The sequence below is a fragment of the Drosophila ficusphila genome, unplaced genomic scaffold, assembly GCF_018152265.1.
Source record: "Drosophila ficusphila isolate 14025-0441.05 unplaced genomic scaffold, ASM1815226v1 contig_414, whole genome shotgun sequence".
Lineage (NCBI taxonomy): Eukaryota > Metazoa > Arthropoda > Insecta > Diptera > Drosophilidae > Drosophila > Drosophila ficusphila.
In genome coordinates this window covers 15,676,977-15,698,485 of record NW_025064328.1, presented here as the reverse complement: position 1 = coordinate 15,698,485, position 21,509 = coordinate 15,676,977, and the positions used below count along the sequence as shown (strand labels likewise).

The window sequence follows — 21,509 nt, the reverse complement described above, 5'->3', positions numbered from 1 at the left end:
CGAATGTGTCCGTGCGGAGCGAAGGTCCAACGCTTCTGGCTTCATTAATATTTATAAGCCGGTTTCCCTAGTATGAGCTTAGCCAAAGCCGTAATAATTCCCCCAACCACGGAATCAGAGGCAAGCCTCCTGGAAAATCCGTTGGCTGGAGACAGCCACTTGGGCCGACTAACATTTTCAATTTCAATCTAATCTTAATTACATGATATGCGCACAATTTGAACGCTAATGAGCAAGGAATTTGCGGTAAGATGGTGGCCCTGCAACACTGCGTATGCGCAACATATTGCGTGTGAATTTTAATTAAAACTTTTCTCACTTTCCAACCAAGATAATCTCTGTCCCCGAACCTCCTTCTTCCCGTAAATCTCCCACAGCGAATCGGATGTCCTTTCGTGCTGGCTGCTCTTGTTGTTGCCCCGATTGCATCGATTTTCTGCTTACTTTGAACGCTATTTGAAAGGAGCTTAAGCTTGTTTCTTTTATTTGCTCTACCTTCGGGGGAATCTTGATTCCGTGGCCAGCAAACTGGAGCTGTTTAGCTTCGGAATTCTAAGAGTTATTTTATGGCAGGCGGTAGGGGTAAATAATCCTCGTAATGCTGTAAAAAATGGAAAAGGCTCCCAATGGCCATTTAATAATAAAAATCAGATTGCCATTTTGTACCATGTTTACTAGAGTAAAACATATGCTTTCATTAAAAGGGGGAATAAGGAATAAGGAAGTCTGTAAATGGCAGAAATAACAACTTATCGTAAGTACTGTTCAAACTTCTGTAATAGGAAGTTAGGAAAATGAGACGGCGGAAGTTGATTTTACTTAAATAAATTTCTGGTTTCAAAGAATTAATATGAACAACCTGTTTTGTGTGTTTTTTCTCCCTTTAAATATTCTATCTTACCTAGTAAACATTTCAGTGTCACATTTTAAAGGTATATTAAACACACAGGATATTCAATCTTCGTTGCCTCCAATTGGCTCGCTAAGTTGGTTTTAATTTACATCCAATTACGAGTAAAAGTGCAACAGATTGCTTCGTGGGTGTTCCATTAATTGCCCTTTGCTGTGGCACTTTCCCCGTTTCTTCCTTTTTTCCTCCTCCAATGCATAACCAAGTTGTTGGTCGGGTTGTCTAATGTGTGCACATGAGGGAATTAACTTATGACCAGAACCTTTCAAAGCGGCGAGGAGAAGCGCGTCACTTGGCCGTTCAAACAAATTGCTTTGTGTCAAAAAGTTTCATTAATCGATTATGAGGTCGAATAATACATTAGTAATGCAATTAATTAGAACAGCTCGGAGTGCTCACAGCCTTCGGCGCCAGATGATTAACTTCCATGGCGATTGTTTTGCTTTGGGCCCAACCACTTGCTTGATTCCCTTCCTGGCTGCTCTTTTGTGGCTAAGAGAACGCCTCGCCATCCGCATTCTGGCTCTCTCTTTTTTCCACGCAGCCGCAGCAAGTTATTCCGAAAATAAGGCAGCCGACTTGTGGACGTTGCGTATACGCAGAGTGGTCGGCGCTGCTCGTTTGGAATCACTGTTCAGTCGCTAGCTGGACGTGATGTTGGCCGGAAGGGCAGCACGGCAGAAAACAGAGGCAACTGAAGAAACAGACTTATCAAAACAGGAACTTCTGAGCTCTGGCCCGTAACAAGTGTGGCCGAAAAGGCGGAGAGGTGTTCGTGCCGCAGAAACAACAAGTATCCGCAGTGCTTTCTCTTTCGGTCGGTCGGTCAGTTGGCCAACTAAGCCCGGGCGCGCGTGTGTATGTGCTTGTGTGTGTGTGTGAATGCAAATCAAAGCGCAGCTCACCTGAAAAGTATGCTTTAAATTTCCACTATCGCCCGCCGCTCCGCTTCTGTACTTGTAACTCTGGGGGAGTTTTTATTTGACTGCCTCGGCGAATTTACATAAGTGAACTTTGGCATGCGCGCGGCCTGCTCCACATGGCACTGAGGTTCCAGTAACGACGACGAGACGACGGCGTTTGCACTGAATAATTAATGCAATCAAGCAATTTGAACCCGTTTCGCCGCGGAGCGCGACTCGGCCAGCGTAAGAACGGTTTCAACGTGACCATAATGAGTGCTCCCCGAGCCACAAGTCGCTGAACGAGCCCCGAAAACAGACAACAGACAACCCGACCAAATATCCGCCTAATGCACGGAGCCTGAGGAACGAAGAGGGAAGACTATATTTTTCGAGAGCACTATACTATACTATACTATACTATACCGCCATACTACCGAGAGCCCACTATATACTTGGGGCTAACTGACCACGCATATTCCAATCATAAATTATCGTGATAAAAATTCTTAGGCGCTGAAAGCCCATTTCAATTTTCACCCAAAAACGATAGACGAAGAATTGCCCGTGAGCGGGAAGGAGAGAGGGAGGCGGAGAGCGAGAGGGAGAGAGACACCGTCTGCAGACCAACAAATTACTAATAATAATTTTCAGATTTAAACGACAACAAAAGCGAGGCAAACAAACATCTGTTGGCCACGCAAGAAACATATACAAATAAGTGCGGGTATATAGCGAAAAGTAGACAGCCTGGCAAATATATTTCGATTAAAATATAAACCAAATTGAACTGGACAGAGCTTTGACACGAAAACCAAATCGTTTGCCAAGTGTCTCCGCCAGCCAGCCAGATTTCACACACAACTTTTGCCCGATTGTTGCGGCAACATTAGAGATAAGATTCGCAATCAGGGAAAGCGTTTAAGTGGACGGGGAAACGCACCCAACAGGTTGTCGACAGCAGATAAGGTCCTCATTTTCACGAAATCGGTAAGTCTAAATCGGAGTGGAGTACATAGCAAAAGAAAATAATAAGTCTGGCATTTGATTTTCCCATAATTGGTGGAAGCGTTTGATCTAGAAGTTTATAAATGGTCTGCAAAGTTTTGGCTTTGATAATATTTTGTTGGCAGCTTTGCCAACGGTTTAATCTTTAATAACTTAATTGAAAAACAATTCGGCTCTTAGGTGGTTAGATTAAAAGTAAACTAACCAAATTCTTTAAGAAATTACCAAGGCAGACACAACATTTTGGGATCAGAGGTTTCGCCTAAAGAAAAATTCAAATTGGTTTTCTTTACTACAATTAAAAATAGATTTGTGCTTTTATGAGCTCTTAAATTCAGAATTTAAGAACAATGCCGACATTTCTATGGCTGTGCGCTTTAATAAAACCGTCGATAATACCAGAAAATTGTGTGTGGGGCGACCGAGCAAAGTAATCAATGAAATTTAATTGAAGACAGCTTTTCAGTTAACGCATTAAAGTGTCAAGGGGGAATTTGGCCACTCCTTCAACCGTCGCGTTTCGCAAAGGTGATGAGCATCGCGTTCCAAATCCTCCATCCATTATCCCCGTAATCCGACTCCTCACGAGATCACATCCGTCAAATCCCATTCCTCCGCCCAGCAGCAACATGTAAATGCTCCTGTAGTTCCGCTCGTAACATATGTGGGCGAAATGAAAAGTTCCCAAGGAGTAAACTGCAAAAATACTGACCATGTCGCAAAGTGCCATAAACAATTTTACAACATTTTTGCTGTCATAAGATTAAATGTGCATAAACTGGAGGAAGAAGGACGAAAGAGGAGGAGGAGGAGAGTCCTTCCCAGAAGCGGAAAAAAATGGAAGTGAAAAGGGAAAGGAGAAAGGCGGGCAATAGAGCGCTGCCATGGGTGAAAGCGAAACAAAAGCAATAACTATAAAACAAACACGACAATTCGCTTCAACTTTGGGGCAACAAAAAAGGATGAACACACACAGACAGAAGCAAACCGACTTTATGGAAGAAAGAAAGCAACACCGACACTAGAACCGCACAACATCGGAGACTCACAGATACGAATGCACTGGGGGAAAATCCATGATTCGAGTTACGCAATAAAAGTATTGATTTAAGGTCCCGAGTTCTGGATGAAAAGTTCGTTCTATCTACACTGCAAACAACATTGGACAGCGTTGATCTATAAACCATTTGACTGTCAAAAAGATTGCTATCCTATGCTTGACTATAATTTATGATTACCCCAACAAATCCTGTCATGTTGACGTCTTCTTTTCTTTGAATAAAATATTACTTAAATTTGAATGTTTTTTCAAAGCTTTAAGACGTTGTTCTTAAGACGACTCCCACTTTTTGGCAGTGCACACACACACATGCTGGTATGCATTCATTCCGAGCTCCTTTTTTATGGCCGCAGGCGGTGGGTGGTCGGTGGGTGGGCATTGTTGAGGGTCGCCTCGGCTATAAAGGTATGCAGCAGCCAACAGACGACAGCATCCAATTACAAAAGTGAATATTTCGAGACTTGTTGGTTTGACTCCGGCTTTCTCCCCTCTCGCTCAGCCAGCGTATCTCGGTCTCTTTCCCTGTTGACCTTAACATTTATTTCATCTGCTTTCTTCTCGCTTTCATTTCTGTGTTGCTGCCTTTAAGTGACTTTCAAGTCGTTGGTGCCACTGTCGCTGACCCGATTCAGATTTCTTCTTTAGTAGCACGAAAACAAGACCACCAAAACACCCGGGCAATTCCGAAATGAAAACATTTCACGGGTGCCCAACGAGGGAGTGGGGATTTGGGGGGACTTGGGGGAATAATGAGGCACGCGACCGTGCCCACTTGAGCACGTTTTACATGAACTGCCGCCCCAGCCGGCGATGATGATGGCACGCTAATAACGACCACGACCACGACCACCTTGCTGAATGGCCAAAAAACAACACACGAAAAAATGGAAACCGCCAACATGTTTCGCCCGCTTTGGCGCTTATGCATGGCCTGTCATTTTTACATTATTCACGCGAAAGCCCCCCGATGGCTATCGATGCTGTTCGCTCCTGCTGTTATTCGACTCCTGGGCTTTCCCCAAATTTTCGTGGGCCAACAAGTGTCCGCTTCAATGTTTGGGCAGCTGTGTGAAATTTAATTAGATTTACGACGGCTTTGCCCGTCACCCACGGCGTATACGCAATGTCCTCGCACTCAAACACACAGGAAGCAATCACCTGCTGACCAACAAAGAGCACATTGTCCCCGGCCTTTTGTGCCATGATTTTTGGGCACTTTGTATGCCAGCCGACATGTGTCAGGTGGTCCAAGTTCCACCTTGGCTTTTGGCTCTTTTCAGAGGTAAAGGAAAGGGAGGGGAGAGGTGGGAGTGGGACGGAAGCTCTGAAATGGCAGCACGTCCTGGCGCCACATGACGTGTGGCAATCAGGAGGCAGCTCAATAAAGGACGAATCGAATTTCTGGGCGGCCTTAGTCGAGAGTTGTGACTATCAAAAGGCAGAATTTTTGAGTGATGTGCCAGCTTCCCGGGGCCTTCAGTTTTATTGTCTACTCAGTTCTGCCGCTCTGCCAGCCAGTTTTGATTAACTGCCAGGGTGGCTAAGGGAAAATTATGGGTTTTGTTCATGTCGGGAAAACAAACAAAAATATTTTCACAGTAGACCCTCCGCTAATAGAAACCGCCGTGTTGAAACAGGATGTGTGTTTGCTTGGGAAACCGTAGATTCTTGGAATGATTCGAATATTTGATTACCTATTTCTTGAACCCATTCAAGGTTTTGTTTACTGCTTACTTAAATCATAGAACTTAGGAAAGAGTAACAAGTAAAGTTTTCTTTTATTTTGTATTTGTATTGAATATAGTTATTGCTTTGTTCTCCAATCGGTGAAACATATATGCCCATGCCATTTTTGTTGTGGAATGCCTAGGGGAACAAAAGAATTCTTGCCCCTGCGCCAAGGGGCAAGCAGAAAAGGCCCGTTAAGTAAATTGCAAAGTTAATAAAAGAGTAGTCGACGAGGCTTTGCGGTTGGCATTTAGCTTTAAACGCGTCATTAACTGCTTAAATAGCAACATGTGCGCGCTGAGCTGGTGTGCAGTGGGTGTGTAGTGGGTGAGCGGTGGGTGTGCGCGGTCCTGAGTGTGTTCATTATCACCTGTCCGTCCGGGACGCACACAGACGGGCGAATATGATACCCGGGTGGGACGTGAAGGACCTCCCACTCCCGCAGGATGCTGACATCGCACAACGTTCTCCTAAGTGCTTCATCTTGTCTGAATAACATTTGGGCCAGGACCTGGGCAGGATGAGGGGCATTTGCCTCATTTCCATTCCCCCAGCTCCCAGCTTCCATCTTCCATCTACCATCCTACCATCTACGGTCTTCCAGCTCGCAGATCCAGCTCCATTTCCCATTTCCCCCAAGAAATGAGCTGGCGCATTTATGGCATCCATTTTCGGGACGAGCAACTGGCATTTAGTGCCCCGCCAGAACTCCAGCCTTCATACGTATTTAATGAACTTTGTATTCTTGTTTCAGCCCGCCTAAATAGCTCTCGTTGGCTTCGGGTTACCTGGCCCACCTGCCACCCCGGAGCTTATTTATGATTGCCCTGCAAGAGCAGAATGCATATTTACGAGCCTGCCTATTTCGGACGGGTTTCCTTTGCATTTCGGAGCGTTTTCTGGCGTTTTATTGATCCGGGTCCCTGAGTTATGAACACACCTCAGCCCCGTTAACCTGGCAACAATAAACTTGGAAACTCATTTTGCATGCTTAATGTATAAATTACCTTTTTCCCACTCATATCATGATGCACATAGTAAAACATTTCATATATTTGATATTATAAAACTGTTGTATACGGCAAAACTAAACCGAGAAGCCAACAATTTCGCCGCAAATTAGTTGGTAAAGTGAAGTGCATTCACCAAAAGTTATGTTGTTAGCCAGTTGGCCAATTAGTTTTTCAGACAGAGCGTAGCTCTTCAACTCGCCATCAGGGTCATAAAAATGATTTACGCACTCTCTAAATAAAGTCGCTCGGTGAATAAATTGCTGTTTATTAATCTGCGGAAAGCGCATCCGTATATGAACTATAAAATAATCCCCTGATACAGTTTTGTTAAAATTCGCTAAACAAGAAAAGAGACCGCAACAAAATACACAACTTGTGGCATATTTCGTTAAACCTGTGCTGGCGTATTTAATTCCGAAATCCATTAAGCTGTCGAGTCACAATTAGAATAAATCCCCACTGTGTTTCCCTGAAATTGCTTGGCTGCAAAAAGTGTACATACATACAATGAATGCTGGCTTATTGAAATTTATTACGAAACAATCGTTCCAAACAAATACGCTTGGCTTGCAAAACAAAAAAAGAAAACGTGGGTGTATTGGCCGATAAAAGTTTGTCCATCAGCTGTCAGCGAATTGTATCGCTCGCAGGAGATTTGCTTTGAAATCGGAAAACAATGAACTCTCGCTGGCTCCGAGATGAATTTGCAAAACATTTGCGTTCGAGTGTTGCCACACATAATTAGAATTCGTTTTTTAATGATTTCTGAGCTGTCAGTTTGGCGCGAAGGCCGTATCGATTTGGCAGTCCCAGGAATTCGTCAAGTGTTTCACCTTCGCGCCGGTATCCGTTTCCTAGGAACGAGAGCGAGAACATTTTCCGCCACTCTGCAGGTTGACAACTTTTCATGTTTTCAATTGAATTGCCTCCATCTGGGCTCTTATCGGCTCAAATTCAACTTTTCATAGCTGTGCGATTTTCCGAAAACTCTAACTTTCCCTCTTCGCGGGTGGGGGATTTATATTTTTTTCGGCATGGGCTGTTACTCTTGTTACGGTCGTTAGCCCCCGGGGGCGGGGCGGTGGTGGGGGGCGTGGCACTCAGGCTTAGCCTGCTCAACAACGATTTGCAAGAAACATTTCAAAATGTCAGGCGCAGCTACGAAATGAATGCCAAGCGAAATGGCAAGAGCAAAAGTTAAATTTTTGCACGAGCCCAGCTCACATTTCTTAGCCTAGTTTTGGGCCAAAAGTCGACTTTTCTGCCATTAAACGTCGGGGCCAACAAGCACCGGCAGTGATTGATTGACTAATGCCTCAATTTGCCTGTCTCCCCGCTGTTTACATTAGGAATCTAGTCTGCTGTTTACGCGCAAGCCAAACATTTATTTTTTAATGTGCAAACCATGAAAACGGATTAATTTTATTCGGAATTCTGTTTGATTTATTTGATTTATTGTTGCCGAAGAGAACATAAAGGCAATTTTCGTAAACCGATTTTGAAGGCTGAGATCAATTCAAATCGATTTGATAAACAAAACTTTTTTTTATGTTTGATTCAGCCGTTTTGTTTGTCTTCTTGGTGTTTTGCGTCTTCGCTGGAGCGGAAATGGCGTCAATCAATCCGGTTGCCCCCTTCCCTCAGAAGCTCCGTAAGTCAAGCGTTTTCGAGCTTAATGAGCCGTGGCTATAACCTCTTTTCACTCTAAAACTGAGCACACCAACAATAAAATGCATGGGGAAATTACTCAAAACGTCAGTCGAGTCATTTAAAGGGCAACATCACACCCTCGGCCCGCTTTTACCGCCAGGCTGCTGCAGCAAAACTAACAAAGTGCTCTAATCGCGCCAAGGGGCAACTGCCGAGCTGCATCAGCTGCATTTTCGTCCTTCGCATCCCTGTTCTTAAGTACACATCCTAGATTGTACAGTAAGAGAAATATATACTGAAAGGTGAGCAGGAAATAGAGATACCTAACTTAAGAAAAAGGATAGACTTAGAAATATTATTTGATATCTTCTAATTTTTAAATTTAGAAGTAAGATATGTTTACTTACTTAAAGAACTTTAAGTAGTTTTTTCTGTGTAGTGGGCGTGTCTCCCTGTTGACGCACGTTGTCTATGCCTTTGAATTTCTGCCATGCTCGTTGGCTGGTAATTTGCAATGCAGAAAAACCAGCAAGGCGCCAAAGCCAAGTGCTTCCAGGGGACGAGGAGCACTGGCACTGGCACTGGCAGCATAAATATTCAGCGAGAAACGTCATATTTACTTTTAGTCTAGGCTGATAATCCGGCACCAGCGAGGGAGTGGGAAGGCCCGTGGGAAGGGATCCCCTGGCCACAATCGGTTATCTGCCCCCGGCTGACACTTGGCCGTCATTCATTCGGCTGCTTATCGCAGCAGCTCGAATAAAAAGTCCCCAATCTGCGACTCGTTTGTCTGCGAGCGGGCTATAAAAGCCCCACAAGCTGCCGGCTCAGGGCATCAATCAATTGCCGTCACCGAGCGAAGATGCAACTCAATCTTGGAGCGATTTTTCTGACCCTGCTGGGACTGATGGCCACCGCCCCAGCGGTCCTCTCGGAGCCCCATCGTCACCAGGGACCCATTTTCGACACGAGGCCGTCGCCCTTCAATCCCAACCAGCCCAGGCCGTCCCCCGTACTTTACTGAAGAGTTCGATGGCAGATGGAAACCCGGGCGGCTGATTTAGTTAACACGTTGAGTAAATTAATAAAATTAAAGCATAACTGAACATCAAAGCGTGTCACTGAGTAATTCAATTAACTCGATGCCGACGGGGCAAAGGGGCACAGGTGACTGGAGGGCAATCAGCAATCGGATTTCAATGAACCGGCAACTTTAATAGTTCGCCTCTGACTGCTCGCCATTTATGGCTCCTTTAATGGCTCATGAATAATAATCGAAACTGTGATTGGGCCAACTTTAAGTTGCGAAACATTCGAATGCAATATAATTTGCTTTTGGCATCTGTGCGGTTCTCGGGGCGTATGAGTAATCACAGTTGCCATCGATTGCCATTTCCACACCGCACATTTATTGTACCGCACACAGCATTGTGCTACATAGTATACCTCACTTATATGCACATTTGGATGCGAATAAAAATTGAGTACGCGCAAACATTTCAATGAGCCCCACACACAAAAACGACAATTTCTCGCTTCCTCACCCTCTGTTTTCTGTTTTCTATTTTCAGCTGCGGTCCAAGAAAAGCGCTAAGAAAAACACTTGCAAAAATTAGCAGCAGCAGCTGATGGACGGCGGTTCGACGGGCGTTCGGCGCGGGCGGCCGCGAGTCTATAAATAGTGTTTGAACACTTTCTGCGCGTGACAGCTGTGACAGCGGTGGCGGCCATGACGTCATTGGCTGGATAAGCCACGTCACGGATGCGGTATAATCTGGTCTAGCAGATCGCGCATACGCCGCGTTGACCCAAGGCACTCGAAAGAGCAAGCAGCAAACCTCGAACAGCAAACAGCATACGGCAGCGCCATGGAGGCGGAATGATAACAGCAGCAGCAGCAGCAAAATGCGGAGAGGGGGGAGTGGCAAGAGAAGGAGCAACATTGGCAGCAGCAGCAGCAGCAGCAACACCAACATCGATATCAACATCGAAAGCGGCAACATTAGCAGAGCAGCCATGAGAATCGCGAGAAAGCACAGCAAGAAGAAAGAGCGGCGGCACACAAACAGAAATTGTCAAAATATTTCAATGCTTACAGCTGCTCGAGTCTCAGTCTAATTTCGTCGTCGATCGGTCGTAGTTCCTGTTGTTGTTATTATTATTTGTTGTGAGTGTTGTGGGCCAGCGACATTGGAATAAATTGCAAAAATTAAGGAAGTGCAGCCAAAACGACTCGAAAACGAGCTTCAAGCCGGGTAACGAAACGAAATCTAACCAGAACACAAAACAAACCAATCCCCAAACACCATATTCATGTGCCACATATGTAAACCCAGTGAATCGGACAAACAACAGTGCGTGTGTTGTGTAAACAAACAAATATTTGTGCTACATTAAATTAAAGCGAGGTACAGAAATGTCAACTCAACGACTCGAAAATAACTCAGCATCGCTGCAGATTCTCTAAACGGTGAGTAATTCCAATAATGCGAATACCTACACCATTTTTTGAGACTTTTGCTTTGAATTATAATTACTTTTAGTTGAATGGAAGCCTTAGTTTTTATAGAATTTGATTTAATATATTTGTTGACGTTTCGTGCGGACTTTGATACCAGTGTTATTATTTGGATTCTGATTTCTCTTTCATATATGGTTATCAGACAGCTGTGCTACTTCTCCACCTGCGATATGGACGGTCCTGTTTAATTATCCTAATGTATATTCCAACCCCGGAACTCGCTCAGGGCCCAAAAATGCCGAGTTGGTCGTGTGTCAGAGTGTGCATGTCAGACAGAATTTCAATTCGGGCAGGGACCCGTAGACAGCCAAAAGCCCAACCCTCTGAGCCAGCTCCTGCTGCTCGGGTAACTCTGCACGGGGCCCACGTTGCGAATACGCAATTTGTGTCGGAGCTGCTCCGTGTTTTGCCTGCCGCTTCGAACGCTTTTCTCATAAATTGAGTTTACTCTTTTCGACAGCTTTGTTTGCCTTGCTGTCGTGGTGCCTCCTTCTCCCCATCTAATTTCCTTTTGCATAAGTATCACATCTCCATGCTACCTGTATCATTGTGCCATTGTATCATTGTGTCTTCTGTATTTTTTTTGCGACTGCCTCTGACGGTTCTGCTTACTCCAATGTGTTTGGGAATTATGACGAATTATGGCTCACACAAATCACAACAAAACTTCATTGTTGCCCACGTTTTTCCATCGCTTCCCTCAGCTCGAGTGGAGGAACGCTGGCTTTAACGAGATTGATTGAGCCTTTAGCTGAAGGACTTTCTTTTGATTGGCAGTGCAATTGCAGACAGCTAGTTTCTTGGCCTAATGGCAATTTTGAAAGATATGCTAGTTACTTGCTCTTTCAATGTAAACCTCAAGGAGATTCTTTGGGATTGTGTTGTCAGAGTAATTTAAAAACGAATTAAATAACTCGGCGCAGATGCACATTGTTTTATTCATTTTAAATAAATACAGGAATGTGCAATTTTTCTGATGGTCGGAAGCTCTGAATGCAGTTCCCTTGACCTTTGATTTAAATTTCTTGCATTTTGTTGTTGTAGAACGAATCAAAGAATTTCTGTTATTTGCTTTCTTACAGCAACCCATATGCCAGCACACTGTTTTGTATATACATATTTGTTTGTTGTTTGTTGACGGATATTTAAGTTACTTATCGTGAATTTGTGGAGAGAGGAACGTTTATATATTTCACACACCTCTTAAAGAATGTCAGTTATTCTAAATTTGAATTTGAATTTGCATAAATAACTTAAGTCCGAGCCACTTGAAACTATATTACCGGCTCCTATTCGATGAAATAATTTAAATTGTAGGTGTTTATCAACAGTTCAGCCAACCGTTTTGTTTTCGTAGCAAGAACACGTTTTCATCACATCAAATATTTATTTATAAGCGTTCAAATTTAATGAGGAGCGCAAAATGAATATACCTCAGCTTGAGGTGGAATTCAAAAGCAGGGTCAAAGGCACCCAAGCAAGTTCCCTTGATCTTAGCATGTTCTCGTATTTTCGCAGCAAGTCGCAAAGAATTCGGTTAATTTGTATTCTCATAGCAAGCAGCAAATACCTCGGCGTGCAGACCCACTATAATACATCTGTTTATATGCTTTAAATATAAATATGTGCCGTCTCTGGGCTCACTGCCATTTAATTATGTATGTCTCTGGGTGGGAGCAAGTGCATCATCGCATGGCATCGCATGGGCGCCTTTGCTCGCTCCTCCGCGCAGCTTTTCCTTCGCTTTTCCTTTGCTTTTTCTGCTTTTCTCGCCCGCCTTGACAATGCACTTGAGTCAAGTTTGCTTCCTCTAGTTGGCCGGCTTTTCCTGGGCATTCTCAGCATCGCGCCAGCTCGCCAGCTCGGCGCTTCAGCATCTCAGCATCTCAGTGCCTCTTGCCAATGTGCAGCTAGCCAAAACGAGGGGTTTGTCTGCCTGTTTATTTATAACATTTGTTTGCTGCCGCTGCTGCTGCTGCTGCTTCCTCGTTCTGATAAGCGCACTGCCATTGCTCTTCGGCATCATTGTCTTCTGTAGTTAATTAATTTTAATATAAGTAGTTGCCATTCGCCCTTTTATGGCTCGCAAATGGGGAGCCGTAACAACAATGACGGCAGCTGTTTGTGCATTTTCGCCAAATTGCTTTCGGTTGGCTTTTCCCCTGTATGGAAAGGCTTTTAAAATGCCAGCGAGTGCCGCAGGAGAAGAGGAAATTCCTCGGCTCCTCTGCTTTTACAACTTTGGCCGGAGACGGGAAAACTTTCCCTTTGGCCCGCCCACTTTGATTGATCAATGTTGACAGATTTAACGAGCTGGTAAAGTGCAGCAAAACAATTCAATTATGTGTGCGTGTGTCGGCGGGGGAGAGTATGGGAAAGTGGGGCGGATGGAAAGGAAATATTTGCGTACCCCGTCGGATAGTGTCATCCGCAGTTCCCCCGTCCCTCCTCGCCACACATCGCTCCCCTCGCTTTTCAACCTTCGGCATTAAATACGGGGAATTATTCATGCGCCCGCCCCTATCTGGCAGCTAATAAATAATTCACGTTGAATTAAATTGCGTGATTTCTTTTCGGCTCGCCTTGCCACAAGCTGTAGCCCCCCGTTTATGAAATGCAATTTCTGTCTTGGCTTCGCTTTTCCTCACTGCTCGCTGCTCACTGCCCCCACTCCACCATCATCTCGCATTCTTCTTGTAAATTTTCTTTTCGGGTTTTCCTCATTTTCACATACGCACACGCAAGGTCGTCGTGCGCGATATATGAATTTAATCTCCACCGATTTCCCGTGCCGCTGTGCGCGTAATGCGATTTTAATGCCGGCCAAGGACCCGCCCTCCCCTGTTTCTTTGGAGAATATTATTGGGTCAGTATCCATTATACATCAATTATGCAAATGGTACAATTATAATGCCATTTTAAGGCGGCGAAGGTATTAAACTTGATATTGCATTATCTCCTTGGCTGCTTGAGACCTATGGTTTTGAATAAAGCTTGGAAATATTCGATTTCTATACCTTTGCATAGGGTATTATAATTTCAGTCAAAAGTTTGCATCACTTTATCCCTTTTGCTCAACATTTGTGATGACTGCATATATATAAGCTTCCTCTCTTGTTTAAAAACCCGTATGTTGTTTACCTTCTCATCAATCTGTTTTATCCTCAAAGAATAGTTCAAAGAAACACCATTCTGTGCATGATATTTGAAGACCAATCAACTCTGTTCGACAGGCCAAGACAATGGCAAACTATCATCACTCATCCAGTTAATTCTGAGCCGATAATTAAAGCGACGTGTAACCATCGGTTATCATGAATATTTAATGCAAATTTAATTGATATGGGCCCATCGATTGGCCATAAAATGGCATAATAATAAGCCTTGCATGTGGCGAGCCCGTAATTCTCCCACCGCCCAAATCACGAGTGGGTTCAACACGCACGACCTTTGTGGGCGGACGGGTGTTTCGCCAACTTTGGGTTCAGGCTGTCATTGGCAATTCAAGTTAATTTGTGTTAGAGAACCCACCCACCAAAGTGAGCGATTGCTGGACTTCGAATTCAGGGAAGACAGGTGGGACTACAAAGGAAAAGGAAATAAAAGCAAATCATTTTTATGTTGCCATTTGAGGATTCAAAGAAACATTATCTCCCACTCCAGAGATTATATATATGTGTATAAAATCGTTTTAACTTTGTGCAGGTGGTCAGCCTCCCCACAATCAAACCCACAATATTTTTGTTCACCACATTTTTATTTAGGAAGAAGGGAAGCTCTCTTGTTTACCTTCTTTCCTCGAGCATTTGCACAGTTGGCACTCTGACAATTAACCACCTGGCCCCGAGTTCTTCGGTCCTTGGCCTTGGTCATGCAAACCTGGCCAGAAATTCGCTCTCTGTCAAACTTTGTTTGCCAACTTGCGGGGAGCGAGGTCCAAAGTTTGACCTAAATCCTGACCCTGAAGCAGCAACTTCTGCTTTCCCACAGAACCGAAACAATTTAATGAGCAAAAAGACTCGCATGAACGACTGACCGGCGCAAAGAAACGTTTTTAATGAGGCTTGCGTGAACTCTGTTCCGCTTTGTGGCCAAACTTTTGTTCCTAGCTCTAAAATTGAACATCCTGTAATTACGACTAATTAATCTCGCTCTTGTTTTCTTGTTTTTCCCTCTTGCAGCATTGTTTCGAAGTATCGGCAACATGCAGCGATCCAAATGACAGCACGTCCCCGAGAAACAAACTGAACTTGAACTCACTTTGTGATATACCCGTGTAGCAGAAAGTACGTTAAGTCCCTAGTTGTAACGAACCTAGATACGCTCTCTATATTGTTTTTGATAAACCTAAAACCTTAAACCTTAAAGCACTTTAGTTAGACAATCCACAAAAGACAGACAGCTGACAGCACTGCTAACTGAGAACCTAGAAAAAGACAGGACCCCCAAAAGAAAACCCCCCTGAACTAAACCGAGACCCACCGACCCCAGAAACCGAACCAAGCCAAAGGACAGAGAGACCAAGAACCAAGCCGACAGCTGTGCCACCATGCCACATGGGGACGGTGAGGAATGTACGTAATATACCCCGCCGATGAGCTCATCTTGATGACCTATGGTTTCTTTGCGCCCCGTGTGAAACCGCGACCCTCACTCGACTGCCTGCCCGAGCCGCTCGTGCCGATCGAGATTCCAGCGCGCTCCGCCTCGCCCAGCAGCCCAGCGGGAGTCAGCAGCACCAGCTCCAAGCTCCCCAACGCCAGCGCCACCGCCGCCGTCGTCCACTTCGAGGCCACTCCGCCCATTGCCATCCAGCCAGCCACCGCTCCGGCCGCCCTGCCCCCCTTCTATCCGGGATCGCCGCCGTTCAGCTACCCGGGCTCCCCGGCCCCGTCGAACTTCTTCAGCTTCGAGGAGGCTGCACCGCCGGTGGTGCAGATCCCGTTTCAGTCCCAGTTCCAGTCCCAGTCCCAGAGTCTGCCACCCACCCCGACCCGCCGCACCTCGCGCGCCTCGCTGACCCACTCGAACAACTCGAACCTCTCGCAGCAGGACTCCACCAAGCGGAGCAGCCTGAGGAGGAGCCACCAGCGTCCGCCGGCTGCGTCCATGTATAATGATTATAATGATGCCAGCCAGATGCCGGGCGGCAGTGCCACTGGGCCGGGACGAGCACCATTCCAGCGCAGCAGCGCAGCCTTCGACCAGGATTCGGGCGCCGGAGGAGCAGCGGGAGCACTAGAGTATGGAGACCTGCGCTCGCGGAGCCCGAGCATCTTCCTGGAGCCACCCACGCCGGATCCCACGCACGCCCACTTCGGGCCGGGATGGGGACGGCCCATGTCGCCGATGGACCTGCCCCCGGAGCGCTCCTCCGCCAGCGGATCGGGCAGCAAGTCGCCCACCGGCAAGTCCCGGCTGCGGCCCAAGCTCCACCTGCCGCTGGGGCGACTGGGCCGCTCCAGCTCCTCGGACACGAGGGAGAGCAACAGACTGCGCGAGGACGTGCACGTGCACGTGGAGAACCCGGTCTTCAGCAGCGAGAACCTGCGCCAGAACAACTTCGATGCATTCTTCGAGGCCCGCGAGCCGGTCATCAAGCTGCAGCCGCGCACCCCGCACACGGCGCCCGTGGAGGGCAGCTCGAGGGGCTACTCGCCGCCCCTGGAGAACATCGCGGGGGTTTACGACTCTCCGCGGACGCGGAGTCCCGCCGGCAAGGGCGGCGGCGGCCTGTTCGCCCGCTCTCCCCGCGAGGAGCGCGAGCGGATGGCCGGCGCCAGGTCGCGCAGCGCGGATCAGTGTGACGGAGCGGTGGCCGCAGCTGGAGGATCTGGTGGAGCAGGATCTGGGGGAGCTGCGGCAGCGGCGAGGGGATCCAACTCGGCGGGCGGCGGCGGGGCGAGTTCGACCGGAGCGCCCTCCAAAGGTGACAGGTGCCTTCCAAGTCCTTTCTGCACCTGCTAATCGAATCGTTCACAGTTCTTTGCCGCGCGTCTCGTAGAGCAACCTTGAGTTGATCGCCATAACATGCAACAAGTGGGGTGTTTCGAGTTTTCGGTTTCATGGATCTCATAAGGGAGTTCGGTTTGAAGAGGGGACTGTCATCGCAGCATCATACAATCGTAAACATCCAAGCATAGTACTCAAATAAACCCTGAGCAAATCGAACTCCGTATTGAATGTCTGTGAAAGTGAAAGCCGAAACATTTCTGTTAGTTAAAAGCAACGTTTTATATGCTGCAAGTTTGAGCCGCAGTTTTGTTCAAGTTCAAGTTTGAAAATGCCTTTAAATTCAACATTTGTATCTAGTATTCTTGGATTACACTGCTGGAACTTAAAAGTACATTTTAATAAGATGAATACCTGTTTGCTCTGTTTCCTATAAGTCCAATATATCTGCTTGGCTTCTTTAAATATTAAAGAACACTCCCTAATATACACCACTCTTAGCTACTCATAAAATAGAAAGAACAATTAGACTACGAGTTCTTATTCCGAGTTAATACGCACTTAAATTGAATCCAGCCTTCTTTCATTTTTTCCTGTTTCTGCACTTGAGGCTTTCAATTAGCCGCATTACAGACGCGTTCAATTACAAACTCCTGCGTAACGAAAGCAACAGCAAAATCCCCGCCGTGGGCGCTCTGATTTTCCACTCGTAGTTTTTCCAAGGATACGCCAGCTTTGGTCCTGCCAGAGGGCTCGCTTCCCATTCTTGTTCCGTCCTCGCTTGGTTAACTTTCGGCACTAAACTCACACAAAGGCGAAAGGGGAACCTAAAGTGCCAGGATGCTTGACTTTTCGCCCGCCCATTTGCCATTCGCCATTCGCCATCGCCATCTGCATATCCTTATCGCATGAGTCGAGTCCGCAGTTGCCTCTCGCATGCATAATTGGATTACCTGTGCCGCAGTTGGATGCAACTGCGAGTGCAACAGCGACTACAACTGCTTTCGTGCCCCGGGCGCATTCTGCGAATGCGAGCACGCACATAATTCCTTCAAGGACGAGAAGCTAGAAGGATCCGGAGCAGGAGGAGCAGCACATCCAGCTGCGACTGGCGTCCCGAAATGGATGTCAGCTTAGCAGCGCGTGAAGTGTAATCAACAACAGCGATAACGACATCCTTGCAGCTGGCACGTGAGGTCCTGCGAAACCCACACCGCGCCGCCACTCGAATTCATTTCAAAGTTCACAGCGCGGCAAATTTGATGACCGGCAGCAAAGTAAATCAGGAGCTACGTGATCGCCGGCAATCTCGGACACGCCTTGTTTATTTCCCCGCTTCGAAAGGGATGAGGCGCTGACCAACTCATGCAGTCCCTTAATAATTTCTACAGCTCACTCTGGTGGCAATGCGCTGCAGCTCCTGCATATTTCATTTAGCCAACTCGTCTGACAGTAATTGAGCCTTGTGTGAGCGTGGGCAAACAAACGCGGCCAAGACAGACACTTTGGACTCTTGGACTGGCAGGACTTGTGTGGCGGAGGGGCCGCCCCTCTGAACTGAAACAATCACAGGACTCACCAAACGAACGGGCCCTCGGGCCTTTTTAGCTGCCAGTGTGTTCAAACGAAATCTCGACTCTCGCCGCGGCAATGAAATTACGCTTCATTTATTGATTGAATTTTAAATGAAGGGACGGACTCCCATCTGCCCGACTTTGACTTTGGCCGCCAACTGCAGGCCGAATGAGCAAAGACCAAAGACCAGCAGGCCAAAATAACCCACCCAGTACAGTTGCGCCTAAAGTTATAGTACTTCAATATCTGTGCTTAGAAAAAAGTGAATAAAACAGTTCAAACAGTTGCAAAAAATGTTAAATATACGATTAGATTTTGTATTGTATAAAAGCATAATGTTTATTACGCAAGCCCCTTACATTTAAAAAATGGATTGATTGGAAAAATGTATAATGCTTATTAAATTAATGTTAAAGCCTTAAATAGTTGCCGAGTTTGATAAACATAAATATCAGTATTCAGTTGAACTGTAGTACCATAATTTTGACCGCTTCTGTGTGGGCCTCTTGTTGACTCTGGTAATGGGGCTCGGGTTTAGGAGCTGTCTTGGCCCGAAACACTCGAATTTCCGCCTTGGCCCAGAACGAAAATAGAAGCGAAAGGAATACAGAGTGCTGCCTCCACTCATTATTTATGCATAAATACAAGCGGCAGCGATCTGTTTGATTGGCCAAGTGGGAGGGGGGAGGAGGGAGGGGGGAGGGGGAGGGAAGGGGCGGGGCGGAGAAGTGACTCGTGTATTTATCACGGCGTGGCCAAAATAATTCCTGACATCGCCAGACAGATACTTTGCCCCATCCACCGAAATCAAATCACATTTCGTTTGAAAATTTTCATTTGTTTGCTTTCAATTCGGTTCGTTTTGTTTGGAATTTTCGTTGCGTTCTGTTTGTTTTTTCCTTTAATTGTTTGGTTTTGCGAGTTGATTAATTCCTGGTTTGAGTGAAAAACCGATAGCATTTTTCAAGCCAGATGAGTAATAACGCAATTGTCGGCCCCTTGGCAGGTTCTTCGGGAAAATCTTCAAGTGGTCGAAGAAGTCGTAGGCGGAGGATCTTCGGGTGGAGGGGGCCACGCGGTGGTTCCCTTAGCCCCTCGGGCGGCAGGATGGCGTCCTACAACGGCGTGCTCAAGGATTACAGTCACAGCAGTCTGAACGAGGCGTTCAAGTCCCAGAACAACGTCAACTTTAAGTTAATTAAAACAGGTGAGCAGCGAAAGTCAATCTATTCGGCGCATGTAAGTCGGATCCAATTCATAACACAACCGCCACTCGGGAGTACACCTGTCGAGCTCGACCTTTCACACCTGACACGCTCGCCAGGTGGCCCAAAGCGGGCTGGTTCGCTGGCTTAGGCCTCCCCCGAAAGGGAAAACAGAAAGCAATCTACGTGGCAGCGTTTTATTTGATAAGTTTCCGTTGTCGCCTCTACGGCTTATTGATTTCGATTGTCAATTGTCCTTGTCGGCCGTCGGATTGAGACATAAATCTGAGCAAAGGCAACCGCCTCGTAAATTCGCCACCCAACTTGAGTGTGTTTGCCCCGAACAATCTCCGGCACAGCTGCAACTTTTCGACATAACTTTGACTTTGAATTACGGCGCTGTCACAGAAAGTTGTCCCGGCGGATGTCACCTTTGGCACTTGCATACGGCGGAGTTTCCAGTTCGTAGCATCAAAAGTTTTTAATAACATTTTCGCAGCGAGCTGCATGTGAAATCAGTATGCCAAAGCAAACTATTGATTAAATTAAAGTTGCTACACGCAGCTACACGACGTACTTGGGAGTCCTCTAACAGGACAACCTGTTGCCGGGGCACTATAAACGCGTATCTCTCCGGCCGTAAAACGTTTGGCCCATAAACCCTCAGGTTGAGAGGCTGAAGGCCAGCCGAGCCAACCATCCATATTCATATGTGCCTGAATAACCGTAAACATGATGGATTATCCAACAGGCAGTGCTTCCTTTTAAAGAGGCTGGCTTTTCGCGCTTTACAGCGCATAAATTGGAGTGTTTTCCCGCGGAAAACAAAGTAAATGTCTCGCTTAAACTCTGGCAGAAACACCTCACACTCCAGAAAATATTTATGAGTCGTGAGAGCATGAATAAATAAGCTTTCTGTTTTGCCTGAATACCCAAGTGCAACCTTCAGTTCTCAGAGCGAAGGAACAATATTCGTACAAAGACTTCAACAGGAAGTTGCTCCCTCTATGCATTTCCGTTTCCGGCGCTTTTGCTTTATCTAATGCAGCTCGTGGCCGTCATAAACCACGACTGCCACTGGGCTTCAGTTAGCAGTACTCACCCAACTAATTCAATTACAGTATCCGATTTCTCCGAAACTCTCTCCCGTCTGTACGAGGAACACGCAACTGCCCTCCAAGTTGCGGTGTCCAATTATCGCAAGAAGAATGCCGAATTACGCAAAGAAAGGTAAGTGGCCCAAACGACATTCCAGCCCAGTTAATACCAACGGTTGCGGGTGGCGTGCAGACCCGCCTGCCATTTGGCCATCTTTCAGGCATGGGAAACATTCCTGCAGGAGGTCGAAACCGATTCACAGGCCTGCAACGATGTGGCCAGCGTCCTTTCCCGCCAGGTGAGTGCCTTAAATTACACTTTTCATCGTCGAAAGTTGCCGAAAGCTGAAAGCCGAAAACCGAAAACCGAATGGCTTAATGGCAATATCGTGTCGCGTTAAATATTCAGCTGGCCCCTTTTGGAAGTAGAATCGATATTCATTGCCTGCACTTGCCCCAGAAGACTTTTAATTAAATTAATGCAGCCATCCAGGCGGAATTCGCTTTCCCTGCTGCCCTTAGAAACAATAGGCAGATTTCTATTAATAATAAAATATGATAATGTATGATTTTATTTGTACCAGTTACCGCATCGATCGGACGAGTAAACCGCATGTGTGTGTGGCCTTCGGGCCGCACAAAAAATTCCCAATTTGCATTATAAAAAGCAGACTCTAATTATGGTTAATTACTAGGGGGCGTGGCGCTGTGGGGCTCTGGGAAATGACATGTGTTTTTCGAGTACCGAATAATGTTGTTTCGCGCCGTGTTTGCTTTGTTTTGTTTGGCGCACGCATTTAATTTTCATTTTTCACGATGATTTGCCCTTTTTGTACCAAGCGTCGGCGCGACCCACAAAAAATATGCCATACATAATTTATTTACCCC

At 46.3% G+C, this 21,509-nt stretch overlaps 1 protein-coding gene and 1 pseudogene across 1 annotated transcript; both read left to right on the top strand.

Annotated features, from left to right (window-relative positions):
• The first annotated feature begins 9,101 nt into the window (after window positions 1-9,101).
• LOC108101859 (metchnikowin) lies at window positions 9,102-9,377 on the top strand. The gene has a single exon (XM_017206378.2). The coding sequence runs from the start codon at window positions 9,134-9,136 to the stop codon at window positions 9,293-9,295; it is 162 nt and encodes a 53-aa protein (XP_017061867.1). The 5' UTR covers window positions 9,102-9,133; the 3' UTR covers window positions 9,296-9,377.
• A 6,559-nt stretch (window positions 9,378-15,936) lies between these two features.
• Window positions 15,937-21,509, top strand: part of LOC108101854 — a 56,815-nt pseudogene continuing 51,242 nt past the window's right edge.

Excerpts from the sequence above, each read along its gene's own strand:
- LOC108101859 (XM_017206378.2), top strand. The coding sequence starts at position 9,134 with ATGCAACTCAATCTTGGAGCGATTTTTCTGACCCTGCTGGGACTGATG.